We start from the raw sequence: 26,869 nt of genomic DNA on the forward strand, positions 1-26,869 counted from the left end.
TTGTTGGGATTAGACGGGTAATCTCAGGGCTGGAAAATCTCACACTACAGACACCTGATTGGCCGGGTGGATAAGTACTTGTTCCTTTTTCATTTTGCATTTATTGCATCCTCGACATTTTTACCTCCCTTTATGGAATATCTTTATTATTTTACACTATGCAGTATATATTTGTGCAACCTGTGCTATAAGGCTGGCTAAACTTTGCCATTTTTACCATTTTTAGCATGACATATTTCTGATGATGAAATGAACATTCACTGTGATACTGTGTTACAGATAAAGTAAAAACTAGTGCATATAATACGCACGTAGCATATGAGTATTACACATGAAACAATGTAGAGGAGGACTGAGACGAGGCCAAGAGATGAAGGAATGAAAATAGAAAGGAAGAGAAAACAGAGCAAAATGCAGAGCTTGTGTTTGTCTGTATGGGCAGAAGGCCTGCAGAGCTTGGCAGGAGTCCCGCTTCTGACAGCAGCTGCGGCCTCAGTTTTATATCTTAAGGTGGTGCCTTGACTCCACACCAGTCCTTCAATCTCCAGCTCTCATGTTTTCAATCAGAGGGAACCATAAATTATTGTCAGCAGTAATCACAGCTGTTCATGATGGGCCTGCTGAGGGGTCCCAGCCTGTCCTGGTGCATTAAGTCACACTGGATAGTGACACCTCTGATATTGGCAGTGGGTTGGACCTGCAAGCGGACTGAGACACATCACAAAAGTTAAGAAGAGGTGTTGAGAAGAACCTGAAGCAAATGGAAATGAACTGCTTTGTTGAGACTATCTCACTCTGACTTAAAATTTTTGATTACTTGCACATGGTGACCAGTCAAAACACACGAAGAACTGTAGCTATGCTGCTAAGCTTCATCTTTTTCTTTTTTTTTTTTTGCAAGTGGGCTATTTGATATCCCTTCAATTTACATTTTTTGTTCTAACTTCAGGGGAATTTCAGGGACAAAGACTTGAAGTTATTAATGAATATTTAAATTTGAAGGAGCCCTTTATTCTGTAACATTGGAAAATGAGACTGTACATCTGTGATCAAACGTGATCATTAGCTGTTGCAGTCTTTAAAAAAAAAAAAAGATGTGACTTAATCTATTTGTAGCCCTGGAGAAAATTACAGAAACGCCTGTTAGATTTCCACTAAATGCTGGCACAGCTTTCCTCCCTCAAGTTGTAAAGCAGAAAAAGTGGGTTTCCCCTCTTTCTTCTGTCCGCAAAATTCATCTGGCTCCCCTGGCAAGCTGCCCGGGTAGTTGTGGCATGGTCTGTGTTTTTTCACGACAGCACTGTTATTTTGCTGTGAAAACTCAGCATGGGGTGGCACACCCACCTCTGGCAAGACACTGCTGTCAGAGCTGATCAGCAGAGAGCAGCCTTCCCTTTCAATTAGCCTTGTCTGTCTAAGAACAGGGCCAGGAGCACCAGCATACAACCACACAGGCGCCCAGTGAAGGAACAGCAAGAAGAGCAGGTGGGAGAAGAGGAGAGAGCTGGAGAAGTAAGCCCCAAAACTCCAGACGGGGACTGAAATACCCTCCACTGCTGTGCACTAAGTCCCTCTGTACCAGAAAGGGCCCTGCCATGGCACGTCACAGTAAACACAGGCAGGCTCCATGGAAACATGGCCATTTGGCACAAAGGCATGGGCTGAGATATGACACCAATGAGGCAGATAATTCCCCGAATAACTCTATCTTCCCTCTCATGTGCTATCACAGTGAATAAGAGTGTAGCGCACGTGTGTGTGAAAGGCAAGGAAAAAGAGAGCATGCAGGAAACAGCCGTCTCACATATTACCAATAGACTTACTCGGGATAAGCACAGTTTATAAGCCAGTGATCAAGAGACAAATTAAAGGCTGTTTGGGAGCCTATAAACAGTATTGAAGGATCTTCAGGAAGAGCACTGGGAGTGAAAAGAAGGGGTGGCAGACATGCCCCTAGGTTGTTTATTACAAATGCCACATCCAGGTGGGATTTGCAGAATTGCACCCTAGCCAGCATCTTTCTCTCAGTGGAAAGAGCCTGAGGTGGAGGGTGGTAAACATGGGCAGCTGTAGCACAAGCACAAATCCACCCATATGCTTGACTGGGAGTTTAGGAAAACTAAGAGGAGTGAATGTATCAATAACTTTATTAATTCTGTGGATATTCTTAGCCTTCAGAATACTGCTTGCAGATTTTATCATCTACACAGCCTGTCTACTAAACTCTTAAATAGTTTAAGTTTAAACAGAGCGCCTTAATAACTTATTCAGCTTTTCTTTTTTTTTTTTCTTTTTTTTGTCTAGTCCACCATTTGTAATAATAAAACCAGGCAATATGAAGTGACAGAGAAGAAAAGGACTGTGATATCCTCTTCCAAATTTCTGTGCTCCGTTCTCCCTAGATGCCCTACTGTAATGAGTATCATGTGTTTAAAACCGCTGTAGAGAGCCTTTGTACCTATAAAACAGCAGCTGTGTCATGAGTGGACTGAAACCTTGAAAACCCATCACTGACTGAACCTTAAGTGTAAGTACAGGTAAATATGATAAACAGACAAAATCAGCGTGGACTTTTCCAAAGCTGTCATTATTCTAATGCAATCTGCCATCTAATTGAAGGAAATGCTGCTGTTGTTGACAAAGTAATGTCCCTACAAGGACAAGAAGTAGTTGTTCTGGGAATTTAAGTAACATCACACGGTCATCATTGGCAGATTGAATTTGTCTAGTCGTCATGCAATGGCAGATGCTTGAATGTTTTTCTGGGCATTTTTAACACTGACAGGAATAACATAAAAATGTAAAGGTAATCATCTGTAGGCAACTGGCAAAAACCCAACCTGCTGATTGTGATGCCCATGCAATATGACTGAAAGGTCTAGAACGTAGTTAGTCATCTTCTGTTTTCTGGGTCAGTGTTTTCCACTGCATGAGACCCTTTAGTTGAATGAGAGATGGCTGTTACACTAGCAAGGGCTCTAAAATACTAGTTTGTTTACTTTAATACTATTTAATACTTGCATTGCATTAAGTCAAGTATAAAGTCATCTGGGCGCCTGGGTGGCTTAGTGGTGAAGCCGGCGATCACATACACACGCCGCGTTGCGGTGCGCGTCCCGGCCCGGCCCGTCGCCGATTTGCCCGCGTGTCTTCCCCTGTATCTTTCCCCCATTTCCTGTCTCTCTCCACTGTCAGGAAAAGCCACTGTGGCCAAAAATGCAAAAAAAAAAGTATAAAGTCATCTGTTTTGGACATATTGCTCTGCCTGTTTGTACAGTTTTGTCTCTCATGTCATAACAACTGCAGGGAACATGACATGTCATTGTTGGGTTTTATACAGATGAGGATACAAGATTTTGAAAAGCATGTAAGGCTGTTAACACTATGAAAGCAGTTCTATTAGCAGTGCGATATAATGTTACTGAGCACATCTAGTAATAAATTTGTTATTATGCTTGTTAAGCGGCATGGTTGACTCTGTGTGCTCTTTTTTCATTACGTGGTATACTCAGTACCTCAGCGGGCTTTCAAGTAATGCCAAACTCCAAAATCCTGCTGGTCTCTCATTCCTGTAGTCCCATATGCATCCTGTTCAATCCATATGTAAGTGAGGATATGATTCTGCCTCTTTGTTCTTTTGCCATTCACAAACTATCAAGATAACATTTGGTGTATAATTTATTTCATCCTTTTCTGACTAGACTTATCATGTGGCCTTTTTCATTTTTTCTTTTTAATTGCTGAAACACGCCATGCACTCAAATACAAATTGAGCTTCAAATATTAGTGGGCATGGTGATACAGTGGTAATAATAAAACAAAAAAAAAAAAAAAACGCTAAAGAAAATTATAAGAATTTTGTAAAAGTACAGAGGGAAGGACAGCATCCTCTCTTGCCTTTCCAGCTGATGTGTGGGATGAGGGCCCCTTTGGTGAGCGTTGTTGTCAGCCGAGACAAACTGCAGCTCCTGGGAGTGCCCCAGATCTGACAGAAACCTCCCCCTCCATCAGTCACGTCATCTGAGTCAGTGAAGGAGTCTGTGCCCTGCTCGCGGTCACACTAACCAGGAGACACAAGCTGTTCCTCTCCAGGTGCTCATTAATGCACTTGTCCTTGATACCTCCACCATACAACAACACAAAGACAAACACATGCCTGCCGTGTTCTAATTACACTTACGCGCACACACTCATAAGGATGTGCATCATACATTTCACTAAGAGACTTGTAAATGTCAAACAATGGCAGATGCCCCTTTACTCCCCCCCTTCTGCTGTTGTTCTTGTGTTTTTCATCTTTTCTTGTTTGTGTTGGGTGGGGTTGGGGAGAACTGTTGTTGCAATGCAGGAAGAGATGGAGTGAATGTAATGCTATGTAAAGATGGTTCAAGCCTTTGAAGTGGGGGACGTTGGGGACAGCTGACAGCAGAGCCAGCACCAGAGTGGAGAGCTAGGCTGGAAGAATTCATCAAGCTTCGCCAGCAATTAGCATATGGGTCTAATTATCATATGAAACCAATCCTCCATAACCAGCTTCTGCCTCCAATATGGCTTTCTATTCCTCTAAATTATCACCCATCTCACTGAAAAATGGTGAGCATGGATGACCCCTGTATTGTCTTATACCTCTCCTCTCCGAGGCCTGCTTGAATAACTACCATACCTCCAATGTTCGTTTTTCCATTATGCAGTTAAGCCAGACAGTTAATTATCCAGGAGCAAGGGAGGCCAGGTCTCTTTGCTGGCTGCGATAACGATATGCTTTGCTGGGCAGAGAATGAAGAGGGCCAGCCCATAGGGAACCGTGCTGATGTCAGGCAATCTTTCAAAAAAGGCCCAGGCAATTAGATGCACCAGTGCTACCAGGGATGACTAGTGTTATTGAGGATACTGGCTAGCTTCTCTAATGGGGGTATTTAGGGCAATTATGATAAAGATGTCAGGGCGACCTCCCTCCAACTGCTGCTTTTACAAGGGGTGCCTCTAAGTGCAAGATCACAGAGCAGAAATAAGGAGTGACTAAAGATGTGGCCAGTCCCGTGTGGAAGTCTGGCCACCAGCAGAACTGCACTTAAGACTCGTCTCATGTGGAAAACACTGTCAAGAGGTGCTAAATGGGATAATCTGCCCTCAGAGTTGAGTTTTATGGGAATTTTGGAGTCTATTATGATAGTCTCAAGAAAGTAAACACTCAGTGCTCAATTAAAGAGTAAAGCCCAGCTGATTTGTTTCCATTTCGCATCATAGCCGTTCAGCACATCTGGCCCAGGGAGACATAGAGTACTGTTATTATTTAATGGACGAGGGAAGCTGACCATCTGTAAGGTAGCAGAGCCCCACAAAGGGGCCTTTCATGTGGCTACTGTTGAACACTACTTGCAACTGAAGTGAATTGTTTCCATACACATGCTCACCTTAGCCATCACCTTTCCACCACTGGCATCCTTCACCTCACATCAAAGGTACAGTTCAAGGACATAACTGAGAGCTACTGGTCACCACACACACTTACACCCAGCCCGCCAATTTACAGTGTTAACATATGCCATCCACATGGCTGGCATGACACTAAACACACACTGACTAATGTCTGAAGTAGGTTCAAAGAGGTAACAGCAGAGGAAAAGTGCAACGTGGATGCAGCGTGTATCCTCTTTCCTCCTTTAAAACAGTCAAACAGCTGGTCATGTTCTTACAAAGTGCTCAGTACATTTCCATGATTGTTTTTACACCGTGTCTGTGGATAATGCACCATGATATCCCTCTCTCTGTAATAACCTCTCAGGGTAGACATTAGACAATCAGGAAACAGCAATCCCACTATCTAGATAAAGTAAAGCTCTTCAGTGAAGCACATTCCCGAAGTAAGTGTTTCTTTTGGTTGCAGTTGATGGAACAGAGCCATACGCTACTTCAGAGAGACTAGGGAGATTAAATATAAAGTTTAATGCAATAAACCCTCAAAGTACACTGAGCCTCTCATTGTAACGTTTTAATAAAGGGGTACTGCTCAAGAAAATTAAAAAGGCAAGGGAGATTTAGCTTAATAAACCAAACATTTTGGTATTCAACCATAGTGACATGGCTTCGTGCAGCACTCTTGAGCTGTCTGTGTGTTTGGCTGGTCAATTCAGAGATGGTATATATGTTAAATATTCCAACTGGCAATAATATTTGGATAATATTTGCTCTTAAAGGATCAAGGTGCATAACCTTTAGCAGGAGGTGATGATGGACACTACCCTAGCATGGGCTTGCTAGCTCAGAAATGGAGAGTTCCACACTGGTGCTTTGCTCTACAGTTGACTGCCAGATCTTCATGTGTGACTAACTGCTAATCATACATCAGTGTCCTTGTACAACTGTCAAATATGAAGTCTATAGAAAAGATGCTCATTGCTAGCGACTTGTTAGACAATGAGCATAAGTCTGAGGGTCGTTTTCCCTCAAGCCAGCCTCAGTTGGCCGTTAGAGGAGGTGCAGTTTTACAGTGATATTTCTGCAATTTCATTCATTAATTTTTAACTAATTTAATTTTATTTAACAAATTTAATCCTCAAGGTGCACCAATAACCTAGCCAAATAAAGCATCAAACATCAAACTAAGGTGGATGAACATGGTAAACGTTAAACATCACCAGACAGTGCCCAAAGTTTAGCATTAGAATTTCCACACTGCTGTGTTAAATGCAGCCTTTTTGAGTTGCATGGTTGTAGCATGGTTGTAGACTATGTTGTACAGTTTGATGTGAGTGATATTGATACAGGTGCTTTCGGATGTCTTTTTAAAATATTTTTGTTGCTAGTATATAAGTAATTTACCATGTATCAGTGAAGTACAAAAAGTCCTTAAAAATACAGAATTTAGCTAAAAGTGTTGTTTGTTTTTACTGGTAAATAAAATACCAGCATAATAAGCATTTGAGTCATTCTACAAAATGCTACAAAGTATTCCAGCTTTATAAGCAAATGGGAATACAGGCAATCAATCAGGTCAGGTTTGCCCTTCTGGAGAAACAAGCCACCATTCTACCCCACCATCAGTCATGCACCACCTCTGGTTGTCCTCTTGCCTATTTTCACACCATCTCTTTCACTCCACACCTAACACAGTGACTTATTATGTTATCCAACTTGATTCCCCTTGATGTTGTTCTCTTGTGCTCCCTTGCTGCTCATGAGTTACAATCCCATCTCCACATGTTTGGCATGTGTGTCACGAAAGTAGGGGAAAAAAAATCTTTTTAATATCTACGGCCATGATGATATCTTGAGTTAGTGAGTTTAAAGTTCTGTTTTGCGCAAGGTCACTTAAAAAGTGCAGGATGTTAAAAGGCTTCCCATGACAAATTACTTCTTGTAAAAATAAAATTTATAATACCAGAGCCATGCGGATGTGTATTGTCTTCTTGGGAGTAAGGCTTCATGCCAGTGTAATGAAAAAATGAAACAAAAGTCAAAGCTTTTCCCAAAAGGGTGCAACATATGCCTGTACTGTATAAGGTCACCTTTAAGACTGCTGTGGTGCACTATGCACGCAGCTAAGAGGTACATTTAAAACACCAGGCAAGCATCAACTCACAACTTTACAGCTTTGGCGATTACAAGTGTATCACTTCCTATAGATTGGTTGTAGTGGGTGAAAGGAGCTTATCCATGCACAAGATTTTGTCACATAACCTAAACTGTGAGCAAAACATCAAGAAAACTGCAGAAAAAGTCAAAATAGGCAAAGTCATCAATTGTAGTCATCAGGAGTTACTCACTCCCAGCAGAAAGATGTGTTTCTCTTAACGCAAATAGATAATCAAAGGCTCTGCATCAGGTCTGAACAAAGGGCCAGCATGACCTGCTGTGTCTACATAAACCCCAGCTGTAATGATGGATGGCTACTTGGCAGAGTGTTGTTCTATGGTGCGGTGGAAAAAAGAATCCCACTGTGACTCCCATCCACCATCACACACACAAACATATTAAAACGCCACATGTATCATTGTCTAAAGATTTTGAGATGAGGATGTGTGACCACTGATTCAAGGTGTGTACTGAAATTAAAAAAAAAAAAAAAAGCTTATGCATATGTGTGTTTGTGTGTATTGCACACACATAGCAGTTCACTTGGTCTGGTTACATCAAAGACGCAACAGGAGTAAAAATTGGTTGCTTTTACTAAACCAGTTCTACTTCTCTACTGTTTTCTACTCCTTTTTTCATCAACAGGAGAATAACAAAAGGGGAAAAAAGCAGACAAAGAGAGTGAGAACAAGACCCACCATCCTTTCAGAAAAGACCCTGCAGGGTTTGGGGCCCTGGAAAAATAAGGCTAATTTGAAGGTCATTTAAAGAGCGCCAAGCGGTGCAGCTCAGGAGAAGGGCCTCAGAACAAGTGCAAGGGGAGCAGCTAGGTTTGCACCGCTGTGAGGTAGTCGCTCCGACACTCCCTGGTGCTCTTCATCAATCTCTCCCATCCCCCAAGAGCCTCCTCTGACCCACATACCAGCCAGGGGGAGGGGGGTTGCCTTTCTTCCATTATTGATATCACTGCATCACACAACCTGAACTCATATGAACCAAGTCAGCACAGGAGCCACAAAAGGTCAGAGAACCACAGGCAGACATTTAGCCTCTCATTCACATTCACAGTCAAAGGTAGATGACATAACCCCCCTTTTTTGATATCCCTACTGTAAACTAAACACTCAGTTTGGAAGTGTATTCTTGAGCATGAAGTCAAGTCATGCTAAAGGTGCACCAACTGCAGTACTGTGCACATTGTTAGCTCGGCTGTTTCGAAGAAAAAGTTGACCTATTGTCTTATCCTTGGCATTGGCACCAAAAAGTTTACTATTGGCCATAACTCAAGGACAATGTGACCTTGACCTAAAGGTAAAGGTCAGAGGTCAAGTTTTCTCGAACTACTAAAAATCTGGGATGAGTTTGAATCTTAGTGACCTTGACGTGAAGGTAAAGGTCAGAGATCAAGTTCCACAAAAGACAGCTGCTGTATTTCCCAGAATGAAAGAGAAGTTCACTCAGAGCTGGAGAAAGATGGAAGAAAGAGGACAGGAGAAGAAGAAGAGGGGTTAGATTTAAAGGTAAAAAAAACTGTTCAGTGACATTTTCTACACTGTTAATTTAAAGCTTTCATGTCATCTCCTAATTTTTAAATCAGATATTGGCTCTATATATCATATGAAGTTATATATTTTTTTATATTGTGAAATGTCCTGCAAAACAAACTGAGGTACACTAATTTTGTGTCATTCAAAGGTTGCATGAAAATACTGCAGTTTAGTGCAGGATGAGCAGGTTAGCTTGCTGTAGTGTATTTACAGTAAAGCTCTGTGTTGGACTGGTGCACAGTGGCTGTGCTCATGGTCAGAGTTAGGTTACAGTGTAGCAGAGATGAATGTGAAATTAAGCTGATGATACTTAGATTCATTCACTGGATTCAACCTTTAACTGTCAGTATAACAACAGTATAAACAGTATACTGTCAGTGTAGGGGATGGAAATCAGCCAAGATAGCCCGTAAACTAGTGGGTTACATCTTGTTGAATTCAGTTCATCCACAAAGAGCAGTAAACCTCAGAGCAGCATCACAGGTCAGCTGATCACCTGTATGCAAAGAATATTGACTGGAACTCACAACAGAAAGTTGATTTTTTTTTTTCCCCATGCAAAGCCACTACAATCAATTTTAGGGTTCCCCAACCCGCTCAATCCCACTTTAACCCCTGATTATACTCATTTTTGTGTTTAGGTGTGGAGGCAGCCACTCTTCTAAAATATAGGGAACAGAAAATAGAATATGTTTTTTTTAATACCCTTTCACTGCCTGTGCCCTACATAACAGAGTCAAGCTGAGTGCATTCATTAGAATTTAGATTGGGATAACAGAGAGATTAACCAAATTTGAAAAATTTGGTTCAAATCATTGTCAGCATGAAGGAGGTCAGGAAAGAGGTACAACAGTGACTGCCTGCAGCCATCTGTGAAACATGACGGAAGCTCTGTCATGGTTTGTGGCCAGTAGTGTTGGGGATCTTGTCAAAGTTACAATGATTTATGAATGCAGAAAAGTACCATCAGATTTTGCTCCACAATGCCATACTGCTTGGAAAGCATCTGATTGGCAAAGGCTTCCTTTTTCAACATGACAATGATCCCAAACACACTGCCAATGCAATAAAGCATACCTGGGAAGAAAAATGCAGAGTGGAGCACTATCAATCATGGATTGGCCTCCACAGAGCCTGGACCTCAAGATTATTGAAGAAGTGTAGGATCATGTTGACAGAGAACAGAACAAAAGGCAGTCAACATCCAAAGAAGCCTTAATGTCCTTCAAGAAGCCTGGAGAACAATTGCTGAAGACTACTTAAATTACAAGAAAGCTTGTCTAAGAGAGTTCAGGCTGTCATACCAAATACTGACTTTCAAGCTTGTTGGTCAAATACATATATTTTTGATTATTGGATTATTGATTTTGAGGGACACCCTTGGCAGTTCTACCTCTGTGTGTGTGTGTGTGTGTGTGTGTGTGTGTGTGTGTGTGTGTGTGTGTGTGTGTGTGTGTGTGTGTGTGTGTGTGTGTGTGTGTGTGTGTGTGTGCGCGTATGTGACCGGGAAAGTCCTTTACATTATTTTGGAAATGTCTTGAGAATGGTTACTGATCTGTGTTTCAGCACCTAAAGCTCGAACACTGGCGGTGGACTGAGCCTGTCACAATGCTGCTAAAACTGTGTTTATGAAGGAATATACATACTGTCAGCACACAAAACGGTTAGCCTATTGGTTTAGTCCTCTATTGTCTAAATAAAGAATGGCAGAATCAACTCCAAAGCGCCATAATCTTTGATTTTGACACTGAATAGAAAAGAAAGAATAAGCTTTAGTGAAGAAACAATAGTAGATTTGTTTTCTGCATATGCTTCAAATTAGGCCATGGTTTAGGTAAGGATAAACACAAGTTTAAGCCATTCCAAGTGTTTGCCATAGCAGAGAATTGTATATATCTGAATAAAAAAACAAAAAAAAACTATTGTTTAACAAAATATAGGATTGGAAGGATGCGGCCGGATGGGGAGAGAGCTTATTGCAGTGTAACTATCATGTCTTTGCTATGGATGGCTTTAGTCAGTTCAAAGGAAGGGGTGCCTGGCTTAAGTGTTCGCTTTTGTTTCTACTTCTTCACAATGGCATTACTTTCCCAAATACTTTGATTATGGCACAGAAACACATTCCTGCAAAAACCTAGCTTTATCTAAAGTGTAGCAGCTGTGAAGGCATTTGCATATTTGCTGTGAGCCAGAATATGATACCTTTGTTACAGGGGTAAACCACTTGTGCAATTTAACAGTTAGAATTATGATTTGCCGAATCGTGCCCTTAAATTCAGACTGTTCAAACGTAATGAACAATTGTGTTGTCAAAGCTAAAACCGGAATATAAAATCTCCTTTAACATTTTTTAATGATTTAAGGCATTCCTGAAAGATATGTCACATTAAATGTTGTCTGTTTATTTGGCCCCATGCTAAAAACCATCTCTGACAACAGGGACTCATGTTTATCGCTGAGGGGTGGGTGTCTGTGGGTAAACTAACACAGGAAGTGGGGACAGCTGTCTAAAAGACAGGTTCTACTTTGTGGCTTCGACAAATAACTGTGACATCTCTGACAAGCACAAGCACAATATGATTGATGACTCTTGCTGATTGAATATGACTGCAATAAGAGCTGAGTTTATAGGCTTCATTTATCTGTGAATTGGACCTATAAATTGTTTTCTTGTTATGCAGGACTGGCACATTCCTGTGTGGAATGTTGAAAGCTGGGTAGAGATGTACTCTGCTGTGGGAATAATAAAACAACAAAATATATTTTGCATTAAACTGCTTGTAACAGTTTCACAAAAAAAAAAGATAATTTGAAAAATGTATGATACAATTTTATTGAGCAGAATGACTTCTATCAAACTAAAACTCAAGACCTTAAACCTACTAATAATTCATCCAGAAAACCCCGCCAATATTAACTTTACATTCATTTTCCCTTTTGATTCAACTCACTGTGGAGTATAATGCCACCAGTTGTATTTCTGCATGTTCATAACACCATCCCTGCACAAGCTGGGGACAGTGTGGTTTGTTACTTTGCCTGTCTGTGACCGCAAAGTTGTGTGGTAAAAGTTCACCTTACAAGTGCAGGGAATTCACCCAAGCTTTCTGTGCAACTACATGCAAGACACGGGTTTTCTGACTAATTATGCAACCTTTTAAAATCCCAAGGTTGGTTTCTGTGAACAGAAACGGTGGAAATCTAAATTAGTAGTACACCGATCAGCAGTTATCCTGCCTGCCTGCAAGTTTGATTTTTTTTCTGCTGCAGAAAAGTCCAACAGATAAGGAGGTTTTCAGTTTTCATCTAAAGCTTTGGCTTTACTAGTGATGTTGACAAGGTTGCCATGAGCCCCTTGAACTGTGAACAGAAGGGCAAGTGCTATAGTGCTTGAAGGCAGCTTTCTATGGCCAAGTGCCTTGACAGATGAAAATGGAGTAACTGCAAGCTGAACCCAGGTAGGGGTATGTCCTAAGTAAATAAAATACTGAATACAAGTATTACTTCATTATTTTGATAACTAATATGTATGATTTCAAAGCAGCATTTAAGAAAGAAAGCATTCACGATCAATAATTTACCATCTTTAAATCGTTACAAGAAAGCTTTTTTTTTTGTACAGTACCAGTCAAAGGTTTGGACACACTTACCCATTCATTGCTTCTCCTTTATCTGTCAAAGAAACAGCGTAAAAAAATAAAGTTATTCACCACTAATGTTTTTGGAATGGCTCCATGGAAAATTAGGAACACGGAAAGTCAGAGGTGTATAGGGTAAACATACATTAAAAAACTGTTTTTCTTCCGCTGCCTGTATGAGCTGTAGCTGGCAAAGATCTGGCCTGGAAGCTCTGAAGCGTTATCCTATAGCCTCTGAGTCTGCATGCCGTGCAGCATCCCAAAACACTAAACGTTCAGTGAGGTATCATAGTTTTTAAGTATCATAGCTGATATTTGGATTGAGAACTAGATGCTGTGCAGTTCTTGTTGCAAGCAGCTGAACACTACTAAAGATGCCACTCTTGGGACAAACCATTTTGCTGAGGACAAAAACGCTGCTCAAGATCTTAAAATTACTTATTTTGATAGTTAGAAATGCTCAGTTTTTAATACATCATCTCTGTACATGAAGCTAAAATGTCCAAATGAGTAAAAACTCAGCAATGCAAGCACCCAAATAAATGGTATTCTACTGATAACTAATATTAATGCATTAACTTTTTATTAACAAGAGTTGCAGACGTGAGAGTCTATTTGAAATCTAATCCTGCAGTAAAACAAAAAGAAACTCAAATAACGACTAAAGAAGAAAAGGCTCCTCTTTTAGTAATTCTTTCCTTTTGCACTGTGTCCACTTTGTCCCATACGTTTGTGCACGGTGTAGTAAGAATAAAACAGAAGAATGTGCGTTTGAATGGCGTTTGGCAATGGTGAGCAATTTTAAGTACTCACTCTCCACCTCTCATCATCCACCCCCGCACACTCTCTTGAATGTCTACACATGCACACAAACACACAGATGTCAGAGAAGCCTGAGTGACTCTACCCTTGTCACTGGGTGCCTACTGTGAACCCCCACCCCCACTCCCACCGCACAAGCCCCCCCCCCCCCCCCCCCCCCCCCCCTTCTCTGGACGCCAGCCTGACATACCAGACCTTGTTCGTTAGCGCATATTTTTACCCACCGTTACTAAATTAGGAAGCCAGAGGGAGCAAATGGTGTGTAGCTGCCAAGGCAGAAGAAGAAGGGTCTGATCAGGCCTGGGTTTGTTGAGGGCCCATGCCAACCCTACCAGCTTCATTAAGAGCCACTTGGGTTTCAGAAATAGAAGCCCAACAGGGACTGGGGCCAAACAGAGCCCTGAATGGCCAGCCAAAAACTCACGGGACAAACAAACAAATAAACGAGTTGTCTCATGGCCTGCCAGAATCAACCGGCAGCAACCATCCTAAGGAGCCATTAGAAGTTATCTTAGGAAGTCTTGCACACAAAATGTGCCCTGCCCCGAGTTTAAAAGTGGTGACAGTATACACACACTCCCAGCCTGATACAGAATAAATTAACCTAGAAAGCTGTCTCTCGAGACCAATTTCTCAAAGCAGCCACAGAGACGTTACTTCTTGTTTATTTGACATGAATATTGGGTACTGATGTAAGAAAGTATATTTTCACAAGGAAATGTACATTTCCTCCTCTTGATATGGGTATATAGCTTTTATATTACAGCACAGAGTGATGGAAAATATAGGTATGCAGGTATCGGTATTTTATTTTTTACAACCAGATTTTAATTCTTAAAAGGCTTTTTAGCTCTTCAAATACATCTGTACTTATAATTTATGTCCATACAACTGCAAATTCATACTCTTTATAGAATCAGAAGAACACTGCACAGCACTGAAACAGACTGTAAACCCACTGACAAATAAAATATTAACTTAATCAAGGGGAAAGCATGTTGCTGTGTAGAACACTGAATCACATTTATTTGCATGAGATTTGGACAAAAGACAGAGCTTGTGTGCAAACAGCATTCTTTAATCTCTGGATGTGTAACTTCAGAGAAGTACAAACAATTAGAGAACACAGAAAAAAAATTTGCTCTTTTAAGCAGTAAAATTAGAAGCCATGGAGGAATGTCTTTCAGGTTCATTGTTTACCATCTCATCAAAGTGGCACCTTTCAACCTGCACACCACTGTGACTTCAGCCCATTTAACACCCACCCATTAAAACTAATGAGCTACAGATGACTTTGAACAACTTAAAGGTCAATGTTCTTTTTTTTCTTTTTAATTATGTGGTCTATGCAGTTTGTTGTTGTCATAAAATAAGTTGGTGGCATTGTGAAGTCTTTACCATTTGTGTGACTGCTGAAATATTTTAGATGACTAAATAGTGGTTTATAAATTATAAGTATCTTCCTAAGAGCTTTAAGAAAACATGAAATAAATGCAGAGGATGAAGTCTGGATGACACTGGGATAAAAAAAAAAAAAGAAAAAGAAAGGCCCTGAGCTATACATATTTGCACTTTACTTTGAAGTGTGCATACCCTTAGGGATGGCCAAAACCTCAGCCATCACTTCTTAAAACAGCAGCACAACAATATTATAATACTCCCTTGAGCACAACCCTAAATCCTACAGTATATCTGAGTCCACTGCTCTTGTGTTACTATACTGACACCTTGTGGCCTTATTAAGATGGGGGAAAAAAAGAACTCTGACTATAAGTGACAGTTCCTTTGTCATTTATTGTCTTGACCCCCTCACCTGCCTAGAGTCATAGGGAATGAAAGGCAGGGTGCATGTTGGACAGGTCACCAGTGCATCATAGTGCTATCACAAAAACACAGACAATGACAAACTCACACATTTGCACCTATAAACTTAACAAGCATGTCTTCGGTGTGTGAGTGGGAGATCAAAGCACCTGGGGTTAACCCAAGCAGGGACAAGGAGAACACTGAGATTCCTCACAGAAAGCCCCCAGCTGACCAGGAGGTTTGACCCAAGAACTTTGTTGCTGTGAGGACCTAAGTGGACCGAAACTAGCACTCAAACCATCATTTTAGAAGAACCTCAGGGGATATTGCTCTATTTAAACTAGCCGACCTGTGCTTAATATTCTGTGTGCGTGTGCGTGCGTGCGTGCGTGTGTGTGTGTGTGTGTGTGTGTGTGTGTTCATAAAAAATATAGTAACTGTAAATTTATTGTGGAGCTGGTGTTTAACCTATTACATTTATGTACACGTAAATAAGTATGTGGTTAAATAAAATTTTAAAAAAAAGAAAAAAAAAAAGAAAAACACTGAAAAATAAGCAGTAAAAGACAGCCACAGGTAACCTACAATTAGAAAGCATGGCAGCACCTTTCGCGGCTTTCTTCATAGCCAAGGGGCTGAATCACCTTTGGCAGCACTGAGATGTTTCCCGGTGGCTTGAGGGTTCTTTTTTGCCTGCCATAAGCAGTCAACTTGATCATTTAATTTCGGACCGCCAAGCCAACCGTCTTAATGACCAAAAAAAACAAACAAACAAACAAAAAAAACCCTTCAGTAACATGATGGGAGCCATGCTGTGATTGAATGAGTGGGGCTAGTTCAAAATCCGCACGGGATTTGCAGAGAGCGTTAAAAAGAAAAATTAAAACATGCGTATACAGTTTAAGCATTAACGAATATCACCGGTTTTACGCAGTTAATTAAAACAGTAAGGCATATTTACGGTGTTTGTCGCCGTAGAAAAACTTGTCATGCAGGACATGTTAAAAACGACGTGTTTCTCCACGAACAGTGTGGATCTTGAATGCGCCCTGCTCCGTAATAGGCCCGTGTGTGTACCTCCAGGAAGCGCTTCAGCGGTGAATATTCTCCAGCAGCGCACTTTAACATCTCTGAAGAGAGCCTGGCTTTGGTTCAAGTTGTGAGGTAATGTTTTCGGATATTATATGCCCGAACACTAAATTCTCCCGGTGGAATAAAGTGGAGGAGCATCCATTGTTGGTCACACTAGCTATAGCTACTGTAGCATGAGCAGTGTGTAACCAAGGAAACCATTCTGCTGATGCGGCCGCAGACTTTTTATAGTGGTTAAAGTCTCACATGCATTTAAATATATTAAAAATATATATACATATATCGATTTTGATGACGACCTGATTCACTAGAGTCATCAACTGAGTAAGTATCCCTTATGTGTATTATTTTTGTTTAACTCGTGGATCTGTACTCCAGCCAGATGTTGATATTTGTACTTACCGCATCGACAATTAGATAAAAATAAAAAAAACATAGTATCGTATAGCTTAACTGTATTAATTACCATAACGGAGCACTGAGTAGCGTTTTATGTGTTTCCTCTAAAGTGTCCCTAGCATTTACATAATTTTCCTTCTAGAAAAATGTTTTGACATAACTTGTTTCATTAAACCCACAGACCCCACCCCGAAAACATGGCAAGCAGAAACAGGGGTGCGTGTCTATTTCCTGACTGTGGCTCACAAACAAGCAGCGCTAAGAAGAATTTTCTAATGATGCCTCCTGAAAAAAAGCTCCAGTACTTTGAGAGTCAGGCTCAAGCCCATGAGGACAATCAAGAGGTGAGTATAGTATAGGCTGTAGTGACAAATATGATATATTAAATACATACTGCACCATGTGTAACACTGGAGGTAAGAGAGAGAGAGTGGTTGACTACTTAGGGCCATATATACCTGCAGATGAGGAATCAACTCAGATGTCAAACATTAACTTTTGTGTCCTCTTATTGGGACAAAACACAAAGTTACTGAGTTTGGAATAATATAGAATAAATCCTAACTAAGATAAATAAATCTATAAAGATAGGTAAGGTGAATGACTGAAGTGTTTAAGGTCTTAAAGATTGATAAGACAAGTTCTCATGCATTATTGATATTTACTGGAAGGTGTGTATTATTTGTTGACCCTTGCTACATGGTACAGTGTTCTTTGAAGAAAGGTGATGCTGACTGACTTTTGCTGTATTTGTTCAGTTTGATGCTTGCATCCAGGACCTGGTGCATTGCGTGGCTCTGACAGTGCTAGCATACGGGGAGCAACACCTGAAACTGGCAGAGGCCCACACCAGACTTGCTAAAGCATATTTCCAGTTCAAAGGTAATTTTTAAAAGATGCTTTGAGTGAGGTGTGAATCTCAATTTGAATTTGTAGTTGTCTTATGTTAACCTTGATCTTTACGTACTTCAACTCAGTATTAACACTCTACTATATTTATCTGCCCGTCCTTCACAGTAATGTAGCTATGTCAGTAATAAGCCATTTTTCATATGTAACTTTTTTTTCATCTTACAAAAAGCAGATAATGAAAAGGTTCATTTTTGGAAATGGTTTAAGGAGAATGTGCAGATTCAGAAGTATTGCATTAGTTTTAAACTCAACAATACACGCAATGTTTTTTGTTCCTCTAGGCTGGGGACTGCAGGCCCAGAAGCACTCGACTCTGGCCAGAGAAATGCTGAGTTTCCTGTCCACCTCCTCCAATAGAGGTGAAAAGATTCTCATATGTCTTCTAAATGTGAACCTCACACAAGGTGGTGCTTTTCTTCTCACAGACAAATATCCTTGCCACGGTAGCTCGTATAATGTTGTATACAGTAATCAGTTCAACTTAACTAAACTGAAAAGGTCCTTGACTTGTGAACTTTGCTGGAGGCAGAATTCTATTTCCTGGAGGCAGAACAAATCCTAAAGGAGCTTCATGAGTGCAGTGTTATCACTCAGGAAGAAAAGATAAAGACTCAGCTGGAAATCTCCTCTGGTCTATACAGGTATGTCAGTGAACAGATACGTAGCCAAAATAGAAATGCTGTAAACATACAGCAGACTTTATTTCAGAATTTGCAGCCATTAGTGTGCAATATCATCTGCTACTCAGTTTTCTGGCAATCTGGTAGTTTTCCCCTATTTCCTGGTAATATCATGTTCAGTCCAAATAACTTAATCATTTGCATTAAAGGATAATACTTTATGTTTTAAGATTGGCCACAAGATGGCAACAGATTCCTGCAGATTTGCACTAACCACCTTTTAGGATGTTTTTTTGGAAAGGGGAATTTTTGCTGACCTCTTGTAAACAATAACCTTTCAAACCAGGATTTCCCCTATTACTGTCCAGTCTGCTCAGCAGTAATCGGGGTGTTTTGTAATGGTGTTTATAGACGTGGAGGGTAGGACTGGCTGCATGGCAACTCAGTTAATTATTAACGAAGCAGAGGCACAGATGGGAAAGAAGCATATCGTATCTTTTTATTTATTTCTCTGTTTTCACAAAACTTTCCGCTTTTTTTCTTCTTTTTCTTTTTTTTTTTTTTTGGTTTGGTTAGCTTTGTCTTCCTCCCTGGCTCACAGAGATGGTGTAAAACTTGTAGCTACTCTATTAAATGACACTTGCTTTCTTTGTTTAAACAGACTGCCATTTTTACACAATCGGTTTGTTTACACCACTTTAGAAAACACATTACCACCATATGGTCGCACGGACAGCAGAGGTCCCAAAGGTGCTACTGCAGGCTCAGAAAAAGATTAAGGAATTAAAGGATCACGGTGACGACACCTTCCACCGATATCATGTCCTGTATACACTGATAGTCTGTTACGGGAACTGTGTGGCATGGCAACATAAAAAAATAGCAGGCGCTTGTCATAGTTTAAATCATGGGGTGAAATTAGAAACACAACTGGGACAGAAAATATAGTGTTGCCTGGGTTTAGGCCAACACATGAATGCCTTTATATTTATTTTTGATCCTGTTTCGTGCTTTTCAGTGCATGCATCTTAAATCACTTAAAACTGAGAGCACTGAGGGAAGCTGATGTAGACTCGCAGGAATTTGTAAATGATGCAATCTTGATCTGTTTCAGAGAGTCGGAGTTTGTTGACATGATGTGTGTAATTGAAAAAATGTGCAGACTCTGGCTGGTGTGTAAGCTTGCTAAATCTCCTTTGTTAGGTGATGAGCAAGATTTTGGCATGCTTCTAAAGCTCTGTCAGTCACCACTGTTGTGATGGAGGGGAATGTTCCCACCAAAGCCTGGAACAATAAACTCAGCTCTAGCTATGGATCCTGGTCCAAATGTTCAGCTCCGTTTTATATTCACACTCAAGGTGTGCACTAACAATATGATCAGTTAGAGGAGGTATTTCTGTGAGGGCAGCAAAGGCTTTATTGCCAGATTTCAATTTGCTGTGTTCTTATATTTTTAGGCCATGACCAAATAAGATGACATGTTTTGGGGGTTTTTTGTTTTTCCTGTTCTTTATCTCTAGTATCACAAATCCAGAGATTTTGACAGACTTTATTAAATTAAATATTTTGATATTGTATTTCAAAACTTATCTCTAATTAGATAATGAATTCATACCCTATGAGTCATACATATTCTCTCCAACCTTAATTTACAACTCCTGTTTATGCTTCATATTAATTGACATGTAGTCTCTGTGTACCAGCTTTGTGCAGAAAGTTTCCAAAAGTCTGAACTGCGACACTGTGCAGCTGTCCTTATTGCATTTGTAGGCTATCGATTGTCTAGTTTTTGCAGTGTAGGTACTATAGGCCAAATATGAGTGGTTTTCTCTGCTTATGATAAAGTTCTTTTTTTTTTTCAAAAGGGTTGCTTATTTTAATCATTATTTTAATCGACTCCTTTATGTCAGATTAGTTTCATTTGCTGAAGTAAACCAAGCAGTGGTTTGTTATAGATGGCCATAGTTGAGAATTAATACCCAATATAAAATAAACATTAGTTTGTCTGTGATACTGAGGCACTAAAAAGTCTCATCAGCCTGAATGCTATCAGCTTGAAGCCCCATACAGATATGCTGGATCAAGCAGTTGTGTTTTAGGCTCTCCGTTTTTACTTTGGTTTGGTCTCACTGTAATTTCCAAATGAAGGCCCAACAACCTTGCGTCAACCATTTTCTGGAAACGTTTACAGTAGAGAACTGTGTGGCTTGCTTGGCAACACATCTACAAATCCCTAATTATATTAATTTTCCTGCCCTGTGGGCTTTTGGTGTATTTCAGTGGGATGTGACATATTATCGTTCTGCCAGGATGTGTGTAAGGAGGTAGGGTGAATTAAAAGGATAGAGAGGCATTGTATCTGGCTGTCCATGCAGGCAAAATGGTGAGACTCGAGCCATGCTGGAATGTAGCACTGCTTCAGCAGTGACTGCTGCCCTAAAAGGGTCTAATGTGCCTGAACATTTATGGGTGGGGCCATCAAAATCTGTTAGGATAATCTTAGATTCATGGGAAAATTCAAAGAAATGAGCCTTCACACTGTTTTTATAACCTGTACTGCTGGTACATAACCAGTGAGCCATAAATACCAAAATCCAAGCAGTGCAGAGATGTGAACATAACACTGTTAGGCTTAGACTTTGGTTTCCCATACACTCTGCTCCTAGTAAAACAACAACAAAAAAGCACCTTTGATAGAGTGCTAATACAAAGGCACCTTGAATAAAGCTTTTAATTAAATGAAAAATTTTAAAGGTTTTAAATAGTGTTCATAGCAAGAGATTGTATAGAAGTGAGCATTTGCCCTCTTAGAAAGGCCAGGACTTTGACTGGAGAGCTGAATTAAATTTAGAGTCCATTAGTGGTTTGAAGCTGTTGGCGCAGTAGCCTGATGGATCCAGTGTCCTCACAGTGGATAATGCAGCCATCATATCAGGCTCTCTCTTCCCTCTCCCACTCCCTAGTTCTGTATTAGTCAGAGCAACTCAGTATGACAGGAAATGACATACAGTTGTGGTCAGAGGTTTGCATACGCTCATCATGAATGACATAGTAATTTGGGGCTTTTAATGATTTCTTTAACCTGTTCTTTTTTACAGGACAGAATGATAGAGCTTTAGTGACTTTAAAAACAAGAATTGGGTGCACAATTTGGAATTTATTTTGGAATTTCTCTAATCCACACAGGGTCAAAAGTATACATAGACTCCCACCAATATTTAGTTAAATGGCCCTTAGCAAGTTGCCCCTTGACAAGAAACATGTGGTGGCCATCAACAAGCTCCTGGCATAATTCTGTCTGGATATTTGAGCATTTTTCTTGGCAGAATTGGTAGAGTTCATTTAAGGGCTCATGTCGGGATCACTGAGTTTGGAATCGCTGTCCTATTGGAACACTCAGTTGTGTCCAAGTTTCAACCATCTAATTGTTGATTTGAGGTGAAGTTGAAGAATTTGGTGGTAGTCCTCCTTCCTCATTATTCTATCCACTTTGTGCAGTATACCAGTATCACTGGCACCAAAACATCCCCAGAGCATGATACTACCACCACCATGCTTGACAGTTGGTAGTGTTCTTAGGTTTAAAAGCCTCACCTTTACTCCTCCAAACATACCTCTTGTCATTGTGGCTAAATTGTGGCTCAATCTTTATTTCGTTTGACAATAAAAAAAAAATAAATAAAAAAAAATCTCCACAAAGTATTTGGCTTGTTTACGTAGGCAGCTGAAAATTTCAGTAGCCAGATTTCAGTCAAGCTTGAAGGTGTCGATTTAGAAGCGGGGGCTTCTTTCTTGGTCGGCACCCACTCAGTCCATGGCGATGTAAAACCCGCTTCACTGTGGGCAGCGAAGGGTAACTCATTTGTAAATAAACATTTACAGATGGGTTACAAGTTGTTATATAAGCACAGTAAACCTCTGAGCTGTTTCATCAATACTGAGATTGTAGTTTCCACTGAGGCTACAAGAAAATCCACTTATTTAGACATCCTGAGATGAGAGTTTAATTAGCAGTGCTACCAACAGTGTAGCATTTAGTCTGGAGGAATTTGTTAAACTTGTGAATAGATGCAACAAAAAAAAAGAGTCAGGAAGGGAACTTTCCCTATTACAGTCTGCACTGCACCAAGCCTCAACTGCAACCATCAGCCAAACCTCTGTTTCTCTCTGCAAGGCCTCAACTGGGCTAGACAACCAGTAGGTACTTTAGTGTTAGAAAACAGGCTCATAGTATTGAAGCAACAAGTTTGCGATTATAGAGTATATTACACACTAATGTTATGACAGTATAATAATTGTGCTATTGCTGAATAATCTTATGCTTTGTTGATCTCCTAGATGGAAATCGAAGTTTAATGCCAGCCATAGAATACACAGATACAAAAATGGAATGGTTTCAGCATATCCCCATCACCTTCAGACTTGTGTACCAGACTAGAGTGGTCATTGTCAAGTTATTTTGTTTATTTAAATAGTACATTATCACAGATTAGTCTATGGGGTGTACACCATCCACGTGCTTCAGCCTTATAGCCTCACTGTAGATAAGGAAAAGACTTCTGCAAATAAACTTAACAGGGAAAAAAATGGAACCTCAGGAAGAACAACAGAGAAAGGATCATTGTTCTATAATGAATGGACATAACATGATGTATTGTGTAGTAAATTTATGGTATGGCCAATCAAAATGACTAAAGACTAAAGAATGAAGTCGACAGAGGAGAACACTGAGTAACTTCCTTTCAGTCTGTGTATTTGCATATCTTTCTCTGTAGGGTCTATAAGAGACAGAATAAACCAAAGAAGGCCTTAAGCCAGTGTGTGAAGTCCCTGCAATTGCTGATGGACTGTGGTAATCCAGAGAGGACTTGCTCCATCTATAGGGATATGGCCACTATTGAACAGGACCAAGGTCATTTGGAACAGGCCATAGAGCATCTCTCCAAGGCAAGAGGATTAATGCTTACACAACTTGCACATCATATACAACTCACTGCGCAACATATACAAACACGAGACCTTCCTAAGATGGTGATAAGCTATGTTTTTTGTCAATCTTACTTCACCTCTTGCTTGTTGGTATGCGTTTTCTCATTTTTCACGAGGATGTTTCTGTTAGGCTCATGCCATAGCTATGAGTCATGGCCTAGAGGAGCTGGAGGGGGCTCAGATCTCCCACAGCCTGGCCCTCATCTTTTCTGCTGCAGCAGAGTCCCATCACAATGGTAAGTCTATTCAAAGACACGGGCTAGGCCAGAGCAGTTAATTAGGACTTAAATATCCCACTGTCTTCCTGTATGTCAAAATTCTTTCAGATGGTGTAATACAGAAACCAGCTCTATAGTAGCCTTTTGGAAGACATGCTCAAAATGTCAACAACCTCAATGCAAATGTATTCTCCATTGTAGCTAAGTAAAGCATAACATCTGGAAACTGGTTGAAAAAAACAAAACTATAGCTCTTACCATTACTGTTCTCATACTGAATGTATTAGCTAGCACTGTAAGTTTTCAGAATCTATTATTCTCTAATGTGTGTGTGCTTTGTGTGTGTTTCCTTTGCTGTTTTAGACTCTGCAGGTCACTACTTTGAACAAAGTTTAAAAGCATACAGGAACTCTGTAGGTCCACAGGATCCAGCTTTTCTTGCTGCCCAGGATGACTTCTGTCACTTTCTCCTTAATAATGGGCAAAAACAAGTTACGTCCACTCACAAACTGACATTTCTAGAAGACGGTCAGGCCTCAAAAATTTTTAGGCACAGAATAGCATAGAAGTCTTAAACAAGATGAATCCTACCCTTAAATTTTCATTATTTACATGCTTTATCTGGAGATAAAGGAGGAAATAAGACATTATTTACCTGTTGTACCACTACAGAAATGTATAGAGATCCAGAGAGCCTCTCTTGATTTTAAAAGATCTGCATTCGGTGAGCTGAGTGCTGAGGTAGCCGATACCCTTCAGCTGATAGGAAGTGTGGAGTTGACCGAGGGAAGAATGACCCAGGCTCATAGGACACTGACAAAGGTAATCATATGTTACAGAGCACATAATTTTTGTCTTGTTTAACACCCGCATATGCATAATGCCGGACAGAGTACTAGTTACTGTCATTAAACATGATATTACTGAGATTTAATAAAAGGTCAGTAGGTGTGGTCACCTCTGCCAGTGAGAACGCGAGAGGCCATTTCAGAATATAGTGTCATTTTGAGATGAGCTATTTCCACCATCCCTCTAGAGCTCAATGTTATCAGAGTTGCATGCTAATCTTGGAAGGGTGCAGTGTGCTGAGCCACCCTCTCCGGTGTAAAATATCACACAGAGTGTCTTTGTGCTTCTTTAGTTTGGATGGAGTCTGACAGATGGGTAACAGACTTCTGGGAAGAAAATGACAGTTCGGTAACTGCTGTCAATTAAATAGATGCTGACCCCAATTAGTGTGGTATGCCATTATGTCCTTTGAAACAAAAGTGGCATTTCTGTGTCATTTACCATACAAGTACTCAATAAACAGCAGCCCTTTGGTTAATTTAGTTGCATTCATCCTTGTATAGCTGTTACTGCTTTTCTTTATTCCTTATATAATGATTTTTAATTTTTTTTTTTAACACATGCTGTATGACTGTTTATTTGCCACAGGAGCTCAGTCCTACCAGTAACAAAACACTGGTACTAAAATATACCAGGAAAGGGGGATTGCTCCATAGTAGTAATGACATAAGTGAAGGAGCCTGGTTGCTATGTTGCTGTGTTATTGCTGTTAAAGTGCAGAGGGAAGGTCCAAGTATGACAGGGTACACCAGCGCCCACTCTTCTGTGTTCGACATTCATGCGGTAACCTTTCTGAAGTGCCGTGACAGCGAGCAGGTATACCCATAGTGTTTATTTTCGCTGCTGTCCTCATGACATCACTTGCACTCAAAATGAGTAACTTTTTCTTTTCCGAGGCAAAATTGGCTCATACAGTAGATGCAGTGCACAAGAAGTTTTGAAAACAAAGAGAACAATGGTGCACACACAGATAGGCTTTTGACATTTTCCCCCCTTCCTCTGAAGTGCTGTTGAAAAAACGGCCTTCCATTACATCAACCTTAGCAACAGTGAAAACATTCAAGAGGCCAGATGGATCTGTTCCAGATTAGCAGTGTTTTACTTTCCCTGGTGAGGAGGGAAACTTTTCACTCCCCTTTTCCCTGCTTTAATAAAGTCCTCTTCAACTCTTACTTATGGGGATTCCAGAAATGGCAGGCAGCCATTTATCATGTCTGTTGTCACCGTGTGTGGGCGCATTGTGTAATCATATATGCGTTTACTGGTGATTTTTTTTTTTTGTTGTTGTTATGTAAGTTTGTTATAAAGTTGCTCATTTCTCTCTCTTAATTACACTATATATAGAACAAAAAAAAAAAAAAAAAGACTCAGACTGAATCTTGACTTTACCTCAGATTCCTGGAGGGCTTTCGTAATAAATCTAGCAAATCCTGCTTGTTGACTTGACACTCCGAGCGGTCAGCACAGGTGTTATCTAAACCTTGGATAGCTACAGTGGTTATTTTGGTATGTTTAGTGCGTTCACATGTTGCTAGGAAGTGTTGCTTCCCCTCTGAGTATGAGTTTCATCCCTTATCTTCCACTGACCACTCTCTCTGGAATCTTTTTTTTTTTTTTTTTTTTTTTTGTAGTGCCTGAAGATCCAGAGTTTGTTGTATGGTCGTCAGCATGAGAAGACCAAAGCTGTACAAAGAACTGTGGACATGCTGGCTAGGTAAATCTGCAAAATAATGATTTTTTTATTTATTTATTTTTTTGTACTATGAACGCATTACGGTAAAACTATCAGACGCGTATAAGAATGCAGCCCATGTTTTAGTAAAGCAACTCTGCCCTCTGTTTCTCAGGGCACCAGAGGTGGCTGAGAAGATCCGGGGTAAAAGGAAAACAAAACCACACACTTTTCCACTTGTACCAGCCAGTGGTAATAATTAAAACTTCATGTCAAACTGGACTTTTTTTTTTTTTTTTTTTTAAATATGGTCAACAGTTTACAGTTTTGGCCATATTCTGTCATATTCTGTCATGACTGTGTGGGCAACTACCACACCCAGATGGTTTTGTCAGCTGGCAGTAATTGATTTTGTGTCATTTTGCACTTGAGGTGAAAAAAGTTAGCTTTGAAGAAATACTCAAACAAAACATGCCCATAGTATATTTTAATAATGGTGATATGAGGCAGTTTTCATCGAAGGGCTGGAATCAATGTCATCATAAGCAATAGTCTCAAAAGAATTCAGGTCAATAAAATCAATCATTTCAGTCCATCCATTCCACCTTTATTAAACACTGTATCAGTCACTCATTCTCTACTGAAGATAACCTAATGAATATTAATTACCAGACACTTTAAGTGTACTGATATAATAGTATTTGTGTTTATGGAGAAACTCAAACAAATA

The 26,869-nt window shown here is 40.2% G+C and overlaps 1 protein-coding gene across 2 annotated transcripts; it reads left to right on the forward strand.

Annotated features, from left to right (window-relative positions):
• The first annotated feature begins 16,427 nt into the window (after nt 1–16,427).
• ttc23 (tetratricopeptide repeat domain 23) lies at nt 16,428–26,421 on the forward strand. 2 transcript variants are annotated; one of them, XM_030732359.1, is made up of 11 exons: nt 16,428–16,552; nt 17,061–17,223; nt 17,638–17,761; nt 18,073–18,220; nt 18,307–18,432; nt 23,187–23,358; nt 23,531–23,636; nt 23,982–24,109; nt 24,291–24,440; nt 26,099–26,181; nt 26,315–26,421. In XM_030732359.1, the coding sequence occupies exons 2-11, from the start codon at nt 17,077–17,079 to the stop codon at nt 26,400–26,402; spliced, it is 1,272 nt and encodes a 423-aa protein (XP_030588219.1). In that variant the 5' UTR covers nt 16,428–16,552; nt 17,061–17,076; the 3' UTR covers nt 26,403–26,421. The 2 variants fall into 2 exon arrangements, with proteins under 2 accessions (XP_030588219.1, XP_030588220.1); XM_030732360.1 differs by lacking the exon at nt 16,428–16,552 and adding an exon at nt 16,570–16,804.
• The last annotated feature ends 448 nt before the right edge of the window (nt 26,422–26,869 follow it).

This window comes from Archocentrus centrarchus, chromosome 6 (assembly GCF_007364275.1).
Source record: "Archocentrus centrarchus isolate MPI-CPG fArcCen1 chromosome 6, fArcCen1, whole genome shotgun sequence".
Lineage (NCBI taxonomy): Eukaryota > Metazoa > Chordata > Actinopteri > Cichliformes > Cichlidae > Archocentrus > Archocentrus centrarchus.